Source organism: Centruroides sculpturatus, unplaced genomic scaffold (genome assembly GCF_000671375.1).
Source record: "Centruroides sculpturatus isolate CEXI.00-Female unplaced genomic scaffold, Cexi_2.0 scaffold191, whole genome shotgun sequence".
In the NCBI taxonomy this organism is placed as follows: domain Eukaryota; kingdom Metazoa; phylum Arthropoda; class Arachnida; order Scorpiones; family Buthidae; genus Centruroides; species Centruroides sculpturatus.
Genome location: NW_019384365.1, coordinates 670,051 through 685,696, shown reverse-complemented (window position 1 = coordinate 685,696; position 15,646 = coordinate 670,051). Strand labels below are relative to the sequence as shown.

The window sequence follows — 15,646 nt, the reverse complement described above, 5'->3', positions numbered from 1 at the left end:
TTATAATAAAAGATTCAAAACATAAAAATAAAGAAATAAATATCTGAAAAATGATACATAATTTCTATATAAATGAATAAATGTATCTGTAATTTTTAACTCAAATTGTAAAACATTTAAAATTTAAAATATATTCAAATTCGTTTAAAAATTATTAATAATACTTTCTATAATATAAAAAAAATTTAAAAAAATGTAATTATCCTTTTGGGGAAAATATTTTTGCATAATTGTAACTATATAAAAACCTACAATTTAATAATTATCTTACGATATAATTAGATACACTCGACTAAGAATGAGTAAATTTAGGATGTGAAATTATTAATTAAATGGCATATCTAAAGATTAACGAAATTTCTAGTTTGTGCGAATGTTTAATAACTTTTACACAGACTCCATTCTAATCAGAATTAGGAAAAAAAATTTCAAAAATACTTTGCTAGATGGTAATTATTTCGTGAGTATGCCAGTGAGATCCATAAGCTAAATCGAAATAATTTACTTTGTCTATTATCAGAGAGAATTACTGAGATAGTAAGTATACTAAATACAAAACAAATCGCTCAGGAGCAGTATCGCTTCATAGCTCAGTTCAATTGCTAGTGATGGCTTGAAGCAAAGTTTTCCACAACATGGTGGATTAGGCCGTAAATCGCGCTTAATACCGACTTTTCATATTAAAACTCCACACCATCAAGGATAATAACCTCACTTACGATAAAGTTATATCCGATTATCCTCGCGCGACATCACTCAACCGTCTTTCCTCCAAAGATCATTAAATAAATAACATACATAAAACATTCGAATTATTACGCAGCAAATCATTTTTCTTCAAGAATAGTAAAAAAAAAATATGCAATAAAAATTCAATTTACTTTTTCCTTTCTTGGACATTTTATCCAAAAAACTATTCAATCTTTTATCCTTAAAATTCTTTTTGTTTTACTTATTCTACATTAACAATTTTTTAAAAAATAAATAAAACTCTTCTTGTTATATAAATGATCAAATTTTGCTTTTAAAAATTGATTAAATGTTTAAATTTAATCGTTTATTTCTCTAGAGAGAACGTTTCTCAAACGTCACGAAAGGTATCATTATCTCAATAATTATCTTTGCATTTATTATCAGTTTTGTTTTATTCAAAGGAAAACTAAATCGGTTTATTCAATAAAATAGATATATAAAGGGTTGAAGGAGGCTAATTAACATATAATTAATCGTACTTTTGTAAGAGCAATATAGTCATCAACAATAGTTCAGTCCTTCTAAAGGTAAAATATCCCTTACAATCATTTCACTTCTAGTCTATTTACCATTTTAATCCAGCATTCCTTATGTACGTTCCTTCGCCTTATTAACTATAAATTTCCTTCATAAAACTTCCATTACTCTTTACATTCAAGACAAGAATATACCACTTACAATTTATCCTTTTCACGTTTAATAGCAACATATTCCTTAATTATTAATATCATAGTCGTGTTGTGTACAATAACTTATCTCCCGCAAATTAAATAGCAGATCATCTGCATTCCAAACAATGCTAAATCTTCTATACCCATTCCGCAAATATTTGAATATCTATTATTCAAATTTTGTAAATATATTTTTGATTCGAGTATTTATCGTATAATCTTTTGATATTCTTTATTGCCTATACTTCGTGTTGCAAATAGTGGTTCTTTCGTTATACTTTCATCCCTTAATCCCTTAAATCTCCATCAATTCCTATCTCTTCAGTCCATTACTTGTCAATCTTTTGATCTTTTACATTCTCATCTCCAGTAATTTTTTTCATATTAATTTTTATACTATTCTCCGACGATCATCTTTGCTCTCGCTCTTCCTCTTAGCTTGGTCAAAACATTAAACAAAAATTTAAAAATGCCTATTTCAGTGATTTTAATCAACCCAAAGCAAACTCGGCTCGTAAATCGGAATCAATTAAACAATTATCCTCTTCAAAAACTGGCACCAAACATGAAAAATGATCCGGCTATAAATTATAGTGATGTAATTAATGTCTGTACCCCCAGCAAATCCCGATGGGGGTGTAAGACATTACTTTATTTAACATTAATCATCCAGTATAGTACATACACTTCAAATCGGTGCGTAATTGTATATTTTGCAACTACAATTACGCCTCCGGACATGAAGGAGTGCATCGATATCCATCACTTTTGAAATCATGCCATTTCTTGAAGTAATTACTTTTCTGCGAAGGAATAACATACTCAATAACCGTTGTTTTTGATAGTTTACCCGAAACAGTAGGGATTCTATATGTTCAATAGAGAAAAGTACTTTTTCCAATGAACATTAATGATTTCTCATCACTCATTCCACTTTCGTAGCCGTGGTGATGACACAGTATTGTTTGATAGCAGCGCTACCATCTCTCCGCTTTGCTATGTAATTAATGACTGGACAGACTTGACCCGAGTTCAAATATGATGGATATACCGAGTATAGCACATAGATTCCAATATTTAGAAACGAGGTTTGTTACAGCACATTTATCAAATATTTAGCAAGATTTGTTTATATATCTATTGTTGGTTGACAAAAGTGAAAAATGTCTCGGACGGGGAAATAGTATCTGTAATGAAAACAAAGATTCTACAGGTCGCAGGATGCATATCCCCTGAGACGGGCGAATGGATTGTAGTGGTGTAGCAGTAATAGATTTCTGGATTGGTGAAGTTATAGTGGCTAGTAAATCTTCTCCTCACTTCTCCCTTCCAATTTTTGTTTTTGTTTTTTTTTCCTCTAGAGTTATAAATCCCAAGGCTTTATTTTTAATACCTAATTATAAATATATATATAATATTTTTCCATCTATTTTTATAGGAAAAAATATTTTTATTAATTCAACAAATTATACAATTAAAAATGTATACGCATCTTATTTGCAGCATACAAAATCTGCGGCAAACTTCTGATATATAAACGCTAGAGACATTATTTAGATTAGATTAAATTGTATAAAAATCAATTCAAAGCTTAATCTGATGCTTAATAAATTCTAGTCCAGAAAACAGCAAAGAAAACTTCTAAAGGTTGAAGAGTTGATCCCATGTCAGAAGAGGAATTGATCCCAAGAGAATCTGAACTTTTGTATTAGATGAATTCTAACATTTAGAAGGGGGAAAGTCGGAAACAATACGGAAATAGAATTTTTTTTTACAATAAGGATTAATTTATTACAGCATTATCAATTGCCAATTGCTCGATGGTTGAAACCAATCTATTATGACAGTTTTATCTTGCAAATTCCTAATTGTTGTAAATATTTATTTCTTATAACATGAAAAGCTGCTCGTTTGAAATTCCTTATTCTTTAAAATATTTAGTTTATTTGAAAGTAATAGAAAGGATAAAAGTGCGTTAATTTAGAAAGCAAATCTCCAAGCTTAACTAACTTTTACGATCTCGAATTCTTTGCATTTGCGGTTAATTTTATTCTGGAATTATCAATTAAAAAGTGAATAAGCGAAATTTATTCATTAAATTTTCGGTTAATTTTCTATTTTGTTAAAATCTTATAAAACTAAACAGTGTTATTATTCTTAAAGTCGAATAACAGCAGAAAAAATTGAATTAGTTTCACTAAGAAATTAAAAAAGTTTATATCCGTTTATTAACTTAATTGACCTTCATTAATTAATGATTAATTATTATAAAGCAATATATATAAAAGAACCAGTCTTTCACACGTCTTGAAAATTTCTTATTAAACTTCAGCAAATTGAGCATTGGCTCGGTGAAATGAAATCTCGATAAGATTGAGTTAGTTTAACGAAGAGATTTAATAAGTTTTGGCATAGTTTGGTGATTTCAAATTGTCGGATGTCGCTAAAATTGAGATGTTTCCACCAAAGTACACTCCATCAGACAAGCTATTTATGTACCTCTTACTTCAACGTAACCTTTAGAAAACTTATAAAAACTCTCATTACGGTTAACTTAGTCGCATTTAAATCCGAAAAAGCAGAAAGAAAAAAAGAAAAATAATACAGAAACTTTTATCTCGTTAAAGTAAAACTAATCGAGTGTAAAATTTCTGTCAGATTGTTGATGTATTTCCTTTCTGGAAGAACAAAAATCTACTTCTAACGCGGATTTACTAACAGAATCACTCCTGATCGCACTTTTCTAAGTTAATCCGAACAAGTCTAGTTAGTGGACCACGTAGACTTATGTGTCATTGACCGGAATCTTTTGCCTGTCATGAAACATGCTCGGTTGAACATCTTTTACCTCCCAACACGTTGCTCTTTGATAAATGAACTTTCTCCTGAATCTACCTTAAAACATACGAAAAAAATGCATTTATTTCCATAACTATAACTTAAAACTTCAACCGTGTTTTAATATTTTACATTTCCTAAAAATTACCGTTACCAAACTAGCATTTATAGCAGATATTGTTAGGTAGCTAGCGACAACTTTGATAAATAGTTTTAAAGAAATTTATATTAATGCTACCTAAATAATAAAAGTTGGTTGTAGAATTGTAATTATATTCATTTATCTTAGGAAAGCTGTTAAAATGACGGAAATATCTGCTGTAAATTTACTAAATTTATTAAAATGAATGGGTACAGACATACAGACGAATTTATTTTTATACACTTCTTTGTTTTTTTTCCTTATCTAATATTGGTATTTTTGCCTGATCCTTTTCTAAGACAAATAATGGTCTTGTAATCTATAGCCATTATTTGAACTTTGTAAAGAATAAAGTCACATCAACAATAATTCATAAATATGTTTAGATACAGAAAATTATTTTATGTATTTTTCTAGTAATAAAGAACTTTTCCATCTTTTCCCAGACAACATTAAAAGATTTTTTATGCATTTCTAAATAAAGATAGAAGATTTTCTTTGTTTATGCTTTAAATAACAAAACTCAGTTCTATCAGCAGACCAATTTTGATTCAGAATTAACAAGAAAATTAAATTAGAATCCTACTTCTAAAATTCAAAAAATATATTTTCATTTGTGCTTAATTTAAATAAATATATCAGAAGAAATAAAATTAAGAAGAGGAAAAATAATTGAAAATAGGAGTAGGATTGTTAATATATTTATAGGCGTAAAACTTAAAATTAGATTCGAGGAACTTTCGTCAACTTTTATCTTATTTTATATTAAAAATTATTTATAGACTATTTTAGAATAAGAATCTGAATAAAATCGTAATTGCCTCCTATAAAAACTGATCTTAGAAAGCTAAACCTACAGACAAAAACTAGAGAAAATAGAGAAGCATCTTAAGAAGGAGAGATTAATTTCTTACTAAGAGTAGGAATGGACAAGTCACCTAATCCTAAATGATTCGGCTAGTCTTTTCTTTACTAACCTCACAGATTTAATTCTCTTAAACCTCAAAGATGAAGAGGGAAAAAACAATTTATTAACACAAAAATTCTTTTTGTAGATGATAATTATTATCAAAAAGTTATTAATTTAAGAATTTTGAGCTGTATAGGATATAACACGAGTCCTATGGTAAAGAATATGATCTAGCCTAAATTTATAAGTAATTAAAACTTTATAGGTTTTATAGGCTTATATGAAAAAATTAATTAAAATATAATTAAAATATCTTTATTTAAGAATTTTAAGATTAATACAGGATATAATATGGGTCTTTTTGTGGTAAAGAGTATCTTTGAGTGTGGTTTTATCTACCAGTTTAAATTGTTTTTTATGTAATTATAAATATAAAATTCAAATATATAAAATAAATTAAGGGTGTAATAAGCTCTAAAGTATTTTTATAATAATTAAACAATCTGCTGTTTAAGGCTAAATTAACAGAAAAACTTCTTCTACAATATCAATTCCAATTAATCAATCTTATCAGTTAAAAGAAATANTTACAGCATTATCAATTGCCAATTGCTCGATGGTTGAAACCAATCTATTATGACAGTTTTATCTTGCAAATTCCTAATTGTTGTAAATATTTATTTCTTATAACATGAAAAGCTGCTCGTTTGAAATTCCTTATTCTTTAAAATATTTAGTTTATTTGAAAGTAATAGAAAGGATAAAAGTGCGTTAATTTAGAAAGCAAATCTCCAAGCTTAACTAACTTTTACGATCTCGAATTCTTTGCATTTGCGGTTAATTTTATTCTGGAATTATCAATTAAAAAGTGAATAAGCGAAATTTATTCATTAAATTTTCGGTTAATTTTCTATTTTGTTAAAATCTTATAAAACTAAACAGTGTTATTATTCTTAAAGTCGAATAACAGCAGAAAAAATTGAATTAGTTTCACTAAGAAATTAAAAAAGTTTATATCCGTTTATTAACTTAATTGACCTTCATTAATTAATGATTAATTATTATAAAGCAATATATATAAAAGAACCAGTCTTTCACACGTCTTGAAAATTTCTTATTAAACTTCAGCAAATTGAGCATTGGCTCGGTGAAATGAAATCTCGATAAGATTGAGTTAGTTTAACGAAGAGATTTAATAAGTTTTGGCATAGTTTGGTGATTTCAAATTGTCGGATGTCGCTAAAATTGAGATGTTTCCACCAAAGTACACTCCATCAGACAAGCTATTTATGTACCTCTTACTTCAACGTAACCTTTAGAAAACTTATAAAAACTCTCATTACGGTTAACTTAGTCGCATTTAAATCCGAAAAAGCAGAAAGAAAAAAAGAAAAATAATACAGAAACTTTTATCTCGTTAAAGTAAAACTAATCGAGTGTAAAATTTCTGTCAGATTGTTGATGTATTTCCTTTCTGGAAGAACAAAAATCTACTTCTAACGCGGATTTACTAACAGAATCACTCCTGATCGCACTTTTCTAAGTTAATCCGAACAAGTCTAGTTAGTGGACCACGTAGACTTATGTGTCATTGACCGGAATCTTTTGCCTGTCATGAAACATGCTCGGTTGAACATCTTTTACCTCCCAACACGTTGCTCTTTGATAAATGAACTTTCTCCTGAATCTACCTTAAAACATACGAAAAAAATGCATTTATTTCCATAACTATAACTTAAAACTTCAACCGTGTTTTAATATTTTACATTTCCTAAAAATTACCGTTACCAAACTAGCATTTATAGCAGATATTGTTAGGTAGCTAGCGACAACTTTGATAAATAGTTTTAAAGAAATTTATATTAATGCTACCTAAATAATAAAAGTTGGTTGTAGAATTGTAATTATATTCATTTATCTTAGGAAAGCTGTTAAAATGACGGAAATATCTGCTGTAAATTTACTAAATTTATTAAAATGAATGGGTACAGACATACAGACGAATTTATTTTTATACACTTCTTTGTTTTTTTTCCTTATCTAATATTGGTATTTTTGCCTGATCCTTTTCTAAGACAAATAATGGTCTTGTAATCTATAGCCATTATTTGAACTTTGTAAAGAATAAAGTCACATCAACAATAATTCATAAATATGTTTAGATACAGAAAATTATTTTATGTATTTTTCTAGTAATAAAGAACTTTTCCATCTTTTCCCAGACAACATTAAAAGATTTTTTATGCATTTCTAAATAAAGATAGAAGATTTTCTTTGTTTATGCTTTAAATAACAAAACTCAGTTCTATCAGCAGACCAATTTTGATTCAGAATTAACAAGAAAATTAAATTAGAATCCTACTTCTAAAATTCAAAAAATATATTTTCATTTGTGCTTAATTTAAATAAATATATATATACATATATATAATTATAAACAAATACTAAAAATATACATAAAATATGATAATATTCTAATATAAATTTAATAATGAGTAAATATTAATTCAGATTTATTAAAAATACTTTTAAAATCAGATAAATTTTTGCTATAGTTTTAATAAAAGAAAAATATAAGAAATTGCTAAAAGTATTTTAATTTAGTTTTAAAATATTCAAATTAATAAAAAATAGAATTAAAATCCAGGCAAAATTTTCTATAAATTCAATTTAAATAAGCATAAGAAATTAATAAATTTAAACGAAATTAATAATTTAATTTGAAACTAAAATCTAACAATTTTTATTTTGAAATTATTATTATTTTTATTCGAACTTAATTATAAAAAATAACAAAAATTTGGTTAAAATTTAATGAGAGAAAATTAATTTTGATTTAAATTTAGTAGCTAAAAAACGTTGATTCAGATTTAATAAAAATTAGAAAAACTTTCCTGTAGTGTCAATAAAAATAAATGCAAGAAATTAATAAATTCTGAATAATAAAAAAATATTTTAATTCAAATTTAAAAATCGACAAAATTATTCTGACGATGCTAATTTTAATTAAACAATATTTTAAATTTATTTAATGTAAAATATATGCTCTCGATTTTACTAGTGTCTTGCCCCTGTACATCATACTGTTAACAACAGAGTTATGCCGGTAACTCCGTTCTGGAGAAAATTTTTGAATTGAAATAACGTGACTTCCGGCGCAGATCGGAAGTTCGTATGTAATTAATTGGGGCCTCCTGCCCTAAGCTCTTATATATGGTCTCGACTTTAATCTATCTAACTGTCCTCTAGATTAAGGAAGAGCAAACATACAACAGATGGACGCCAGAGGGAATTTATAGGTCTTCAATTTGAAATTTTCGGCCCAAAAAATAGGACCTACTGCTTGAGTTTGACCAGTGAAAAATATTATTTCTTGATATTAATTCATTAATGAACAAATATTGATTAAGATTTAATGGAAATGAACTTTAAAAATCGAACAAACTTTTCATGGCTTCAATGAAAATACAGTAAATGTAAAAAAATGAATAAATTTTGACTGAAATTAATAAAAAAATATTTTAATTCAGAATTAATCTTATAATAAAACTTTTACTTAAAATTTTTGATTTAATAATAAAAAAATTCATTAAAATTTAATATATTTTAAAAAATTCAACTAAGTTTGACATTATTTTAATAAAGGGAAAAAATGATTTAGCGCATGAAGAATTAAATTTTGACTTTAATAAGAATAAAAAAATATATTGTCTCGACTTTAATAAGAAATAAACAAATTATAGAGGAGTTTTAACAAGAAACAATATATTTATTTTTTATTTAAACAAGAAATAACCAATCAAAAGGTTTTTTTTTCCTGAAAGAAAATATGTTTTTTTGCGGAAGAACATTAGGATTTTAAATTTAAAAAAGAAATATTCTATTGATATATCAATGTAATGATGATAATGCTTCACTTCCTCCAACGTTTCGATATGATTTTACGGAGTTATGATTTACTTCGTCTTATTCTAACGCAGGATAGAAGATAGAAAGTTAAAAAATTATATTCGATAACAACCGAATTCTTGTTTTAGTAAACATGGTCTACGTCTTCGTCCCAATTTCCGTCACGTGATTAATAATATTTAGGTTAGTATTAACCAATATAATCTGTGCTAACCTATGCAAATATGTTTACATTAATTGTTTGTTTTCCGAGCTATGTTCACAATTTCCCAATTAAGGTATTAATTTTAAACTTAGATTAATTAAATCAAATTGCTGCTTTATTGTTAAAACACTTTACTAAATGAGATTCATTTTTTCCTCTATGTTTTATTAACTGATGTTTCAATCATATTAATGTATTTTTTTAAATTTTATTTCATGATAAAAATTAATATATTGTAGATTATGTCGATTATTTTATAGGTTTCACTTTTATTATCTTTCAGTTTTATGTGTTGATCCAGAATTTGCAGAACCAATCACCAATGTTACAGCGGCTGTTGGTCGAGAAGCGGTTTTGCAGTGTACAGTAGATAGTTTAGGAACTTATAAGGTATGTTCTGTTTGTAATTAATTTTATTGTTGTAGGTTTATTTCTAGATAATTGACTACATAAGTAGCAGAGATTAATGGTGGATAAAACAGTGAATTTGTGGTACTTCGTACAGATAATGCACCGATAATGCTTCGTTATCTAGCATTTTTTGGGGTACAAATTTAATTTTTTTGTTAATCTAACATTAAAATTGCCTGTTTTACTTTCCTTTTCCTCTTATCTGCCAGGCTTTGCTAAACTGATTTTACTGGAAATGCTTCACCGTAACGTTATTCTGAACCCATTTCAGTATGCTTCAATTGACTAATTTAGTTTTTATCCTTTATCAGCTCCCTCAAAAATCAGTTTCAGTATAGTGAAGTGAATCGTCTAGAACAAAAGCATTACTTTATTTCATTTCATAGTGCAAACAGAAATTTTCTTTTTCCTTTATACTGATTTGATTCTCTCTCTAGCAATGCTTCATTGCACCAAACTACTGATTCCTTGCCTTCTTTTTTTTCCTTCTTATTCAACTGTTTCTCTCTAACCAATTTAAAAAAACAATAGCTCTTATAACTAATTTAAAATGTATATTAATTCTTATTATTATTTTTTCATTCGAGCAAAAATCTAAGCAATAAATTTTCTTTAACACTTCCACGTACAAAAAAATAGGGAAGAAAATTGTTCTTTAAACAAATAATAAAAATTTTCCCATTGTCAAAGCTTTATTTAAATTTAAACTATTTTCCATTTCTTGAGATTATCATAAATTACATAAAATTTTATAAAAATTCGATTTATCGACTTGGATCAGAAGCAAATTATTAGATATATACATATATATTCTGTTTTTTTCTACTTCCATTTCTAAATCAAACCGAATTTTTAAGAAGAGAAATTACAATAAAGATTCCTCTACGATATTAGATAGAAAAGAAACAAAATCCGACCTTTAACTCGCATAAATATGCTAATAAGCAGAAATATCAAAGCAATGACTTCAAGCTATTATCAACAGCGATGAATGTTATACAGCATCAAATATCTAAAGAGAAATTTCCTCAAAACAACCATGACCTCATCTTTATTCTTAATGTTGCTTGGCATTCGTAAAATCGTTTTGCCACATATCCATTTAAGATAAGAATTCCTTATAGCGTATTTACTTATCATTAAGCGTCATTGCACATATTTCGCTTTGTGCAGATAAATATCTCCATCACTATCCCAGATTTTAATATGAGGCCTGAGAAGACTTCATTGTTTTCTAGATGATAGTTTGACTCATTGTTTTAGATCACTCTCCTTAATGATGTTTCTGTTAGTATGTGATGCTGATGATAAAATGCATCACTCTAGTCCTAATGATGATATATTGCCTCGGAAGTGATAGTTCTTTTTTCTTGGAGTGATAACGTATTGTTTTGTGAATAATATCTTATAGAAAACCTTACTTTTCCTTGTTAATATTATCATTTTCATGCATTTTTTCCTAATCTGTATCGCTGAATAGTTTCGATAAATATAAAAGAGGTTTACGATAATGATTCTGAGGAAAATGCCATGTATCTATGTTCGAAAAAAAGCCAAATTTATGCAATTATCGAATGAATTCTTCAGCTAAATCATGAATAATTTATCTATCCATCAAGTTTCTTTATATATTAAGTTAATTAATTGATATAAATTGAAGCTAGACTTATATGTACAGGATATTCACATAGTAATTTTAATGAAACGTAACAGTAAAGTGAATTATGATAATATTAAATTTAAGATAAATTTATATAATACGTCTATTAATGTAACGTAACCAAGTTTAAAAATTTAGAAGTGTTAAAGGTGTCAATTCTCAGCAAAGCGATTTCCATTTAAACAAATTCATTTATTTCCCATTCAAATATCATTGCTATACACTAGAATAACAGTTTAATGTATAGCATTTTAGTTTTAAAAGGTAAAAATCTTTGTACCTTATCCCAGAATAGCACTTAACTGTGTTGATAATATAAGGAAGACTATTTCTAGTCATTAACAAAGATCACTTTTACGGAAGAGATGTGATAGTCGCTTTTTATTAAAAAAAAACACTGTAAAAAAGGTTGGAGGAAAGTGTCACAAATCTTTCATTAATACGATAAGTCTAAACAAGATACTATTTAGCGTAGCACTTTGGAATATTAATATCCTAGCTGTTTTAACCATTAGTGAGCACATAAAACACAAAACGTGCAGTCATTAAAGCTGTATTCATTTAATAGCAACACTTAAGAAGGAGTGTTACGCTCTCAGCTCATCCACTCACTCTCGGGGTGTTTTTAAAACATCCTGTTACTGACTAAACGACATCATCTCTTTTATACACCATCCCTAATGGTCTAACGTCTCTAAACTTAAGGAAAAAAAAAGATCAGCTTCATGATTACTTTCTTCAGTAAGTACTTCGGAGATTGAAAATAGACATTGTCAAATAGTAATTTAGATGCTATAAGGAACTTTCACCTATGCAAAACCTTTTATCTTTTGAATGGAGTTAATCCATTAAATCTGTTGATCCATCTTTCACAGATTCTTATTTATATAGATTTTCGGAAGCCCGGAAACTAAATACCTCATTTAAGTGTGTTCTCTACGTGTAAAAAAGTCTAGTTTTCGTTTGTACAGATTTAAAGTAATGGATAATTCTTGATGAAAAGTTTTTCAGATGCGGTAGAAAATTTGGCTAAAGAATTTGTAGAGAAGTACATTAAAAAATAAAAAAAAAGAAATTAAAAAAATAGAAATTTTCCTTAAGGGATTAAATATCTTTAATTAAAATTAAAATTTCTAAAGTCAGATAAATATATTTAAACTTCCAACACCGAGTAAAAGTTGTGGCTTTATTATTATGCAATGGCACAGAAAGAGAAAGGAATAGATAATCAATTTTTTAATGTTATGTAAATTTAACTAAGCAAAAAACAGGCATAGATAATGAATGACATTATTATTATTTTAAAAAATAAATACTTTTTTTATACATGATAGAAATAACTGCATCATTTTTCCCATAAAAATTACGTGATTGCATCTTCTTTGTTTCTATAAATAGAAGAACAAACTTGCTAGCTGTGATGTTTTTTTATTATTAATTTTTTTAATGTTTGAAGAACTTATCCAGATTAATATGCTTGAATTCTTTACATTAATATCTTGTGAAAGTAAACTATAAAAATTATATTTTGGAAAATTATTCTACGACTAGTTTTTCTTTTTGTTAATAAATGTGCTGAAAGCTCTGAGTGACTTGTGGATAACGAAGAGGAAAATAATAAAAAAAAGACGACTAAACTAATATATAAATTAAAATTATCTTTTTCTTTTTTATAAAATGAATTTTACTTGCAATATTTAAAAAAGAAATTCTCATTGAAAAAATTTCTTTTAAGATTTTAATGACTTTCTGGCCTTCAAGAAATTCATTTTAACTTTCAAAAAGATGCTGTTTTCTTTTTTAAATAGCCAAATCCTGTCGATTGTGGCAACATCTTAAGGTTAAAATTATATAGATGATAATATATAGTAATAAAGATAACGAAACGGATGGAAATGTAATAAAGGAAGATAATAAGAACAATGAAATTCTTTCCTGTTTAGTGCCAAGAGGTTTATTTAATAGGAAAGACAGGCTAAAACTGTCATGTCGACAATTGTGCTTAAAAAATAGATTGCCACATTAGCCCAATTTCGGAAGGAAATGGCAGATGTCAATAGGATTTTCTGGCAATAGCCTTAAAGCAAGCATAAATGGCTTCTCTACAATTGAGAAGCTGCCATACCATACACCCAAGAAGAAGGAAAGAAAATAACTTCGTAGCCAAAATAACGTATGTATGCCATAAAACAAATGTTAGAGATTTAATTTTTTATAGAGAATTAAACAACAAAATTAAATATTTAAAGTTAAGCGCTATCTGTTTCTCAGTTAAGAATTTATGCAAAATTATTATGAGCATTATAATAATGTTAAATATTTTGCTATGTAATCATTTATTATGTCGAAATATAAAGAAAATATGTGAAACTGAACTTTTACGATCTGAAAAATTCAGCGATTAAATCCAATAGAAAATATTTCTAGAATTATGGGTCAAAAAGTCAAAGAAAGGAAGTAAAAGAAAAAAAAATAAAAACTAATGGATGTGTTTGTAAGAGTTATGCTGAGCTACATCCAGAAAATAGTTCAACGCTTCATCTCCTCAAAGCCATGAAAGTACGATACAGCGATCGAAACGTAAGCACGATCAAAAATTATATACAAACAATAAAATTTTATTTATTTTCTTTAAAATTTATACAAAAACATAAAGGATAATATATTTTATAAGTTCATTACAACATATTAAAAGCGTAATCTTCTTTTTAAACGATTAGAAAGTTAAATAATACGAACTAAAGATCCCATTTATACATAAATTTATATACCTTTCTCGAAATAAAATTAAAATTTTGTATATATATAAATTCCAAGTTTCTCTCATTATTGTGTATAATTTGTAACTTTCGACATCATTATATATTCAGCACTCGAAAATCTAGTTACCAAGGACAAACCACTTCTTTAAATAACTTTCTCCATCTTCGATAGTTCACCACAAAGCCACGTAGAGGTCTTCAATATAATTACTACAGATAGGGGGGTTATTTAATGTGGAAGACAAGTAGGGGTTTTTGAAGAGGAAAAACAAGATTTGTTATGTCTTTGACATTTCTGCCCTGAAGTAGAAATTTTTTTTCATATTATTATTATTATCAGTAGAAAGAGGAAAAAATTCACAGACGGAAACATGCCATCCAACGCTTCAGGGTGTACGTGATGTTGTGCAAATTTAGCTTATTACGGTAAGTATACCAACTGGCAGATATATTGTTTCGATACTTCTACATCATTTTATTCGAGATATTTGGTAATAGTATTTGTATAACTTTAACTTTATCCTATTTCTTATCCATTTAATAGAGTGAATAATATTAAGATGTTTTCTTCTTTTCTCGTTATAAATGAGAACATAAGTTTGTATAAATATATGTAATTTGTAGAGAATATAGCGTATTGTGTAACGTTCTAAACCATATTTACAGATATAATTCGCCTGGAGATCAAAACGAATGCTTTCATGTGCGAGTAATGCCTTTAGAGTCGTGTTTCGGAGAGATGAATTACAGTAAATGTTTCATATTAGTTGTTTAATATGAATCGAATGCATAGAATTAAAGTTTATGCGAATAAACGTAGAAACGTTCGAAAATCAAAGATTTTAGCGTATTGCTAACCAGAAAAAAAAAATCTTTGCCCTCGCGTCAATCTTTTCTATAGTTTTCCATTCAGAATTGAGCCCTTACCATACTCGGAATTCAATCATATACACTGATAGGAGGGTGGATGGTTCATACCACGCTCCAGCGTCCTTACTCCTTCCCAATGGGTATATGCCATAACCAGATAACTATTGGGAAGGAGGTTAAGATAGACCTGGAAGTCTTTCTAAGAGGTAAAGGAGGAAACCTCCTTCACTTGAAGAATCGATCTTAAAGATCTCCCTAGTCGTTCCGATCGTTGTGCCAACTCGACTATCGCGTTTGCTGTTAAATCAAGGAAAAATAAATAAAAAATAAAAAAAAATGCTTCGCAGGTGGAATGAAAAATTAAATTTCTAAAATATATTAAAAATTTTCGATAGAAAAAAGCGATAAAAATGTGAGAATGAAGTTACAAAATTATAAGATAAAATATTAAAAACAAATAGACCTTTATAAGAATTAAGTGTAGATTAATTTAAGAAATGTGACGTATACAATTT

General features: G+C 27.4%; 1 protein-coding gene across 1 annotated transcript in view; it reads left to right on the top strand.

The window, feature by feature from the left end:
* The window catches only part of LOC111642351 (lachesin-like), a 110,207-nt gene that overhangs the window by 64,649 nt on the left and 29,912 nt on the right, over nucleotides 1-15,646 (top strand). The window contains exon 2 of the mRNA XM_023388689.1: nucleotides 9,712-9,818. Coding sequence (XP_023244457.1) covers nucleotides 9,712-9,818 — 107 coding nt within the window. The remainder of the gene's footprint in view (nucleotides 1-9,711; nucleotides 9,819-15,646) is intronic.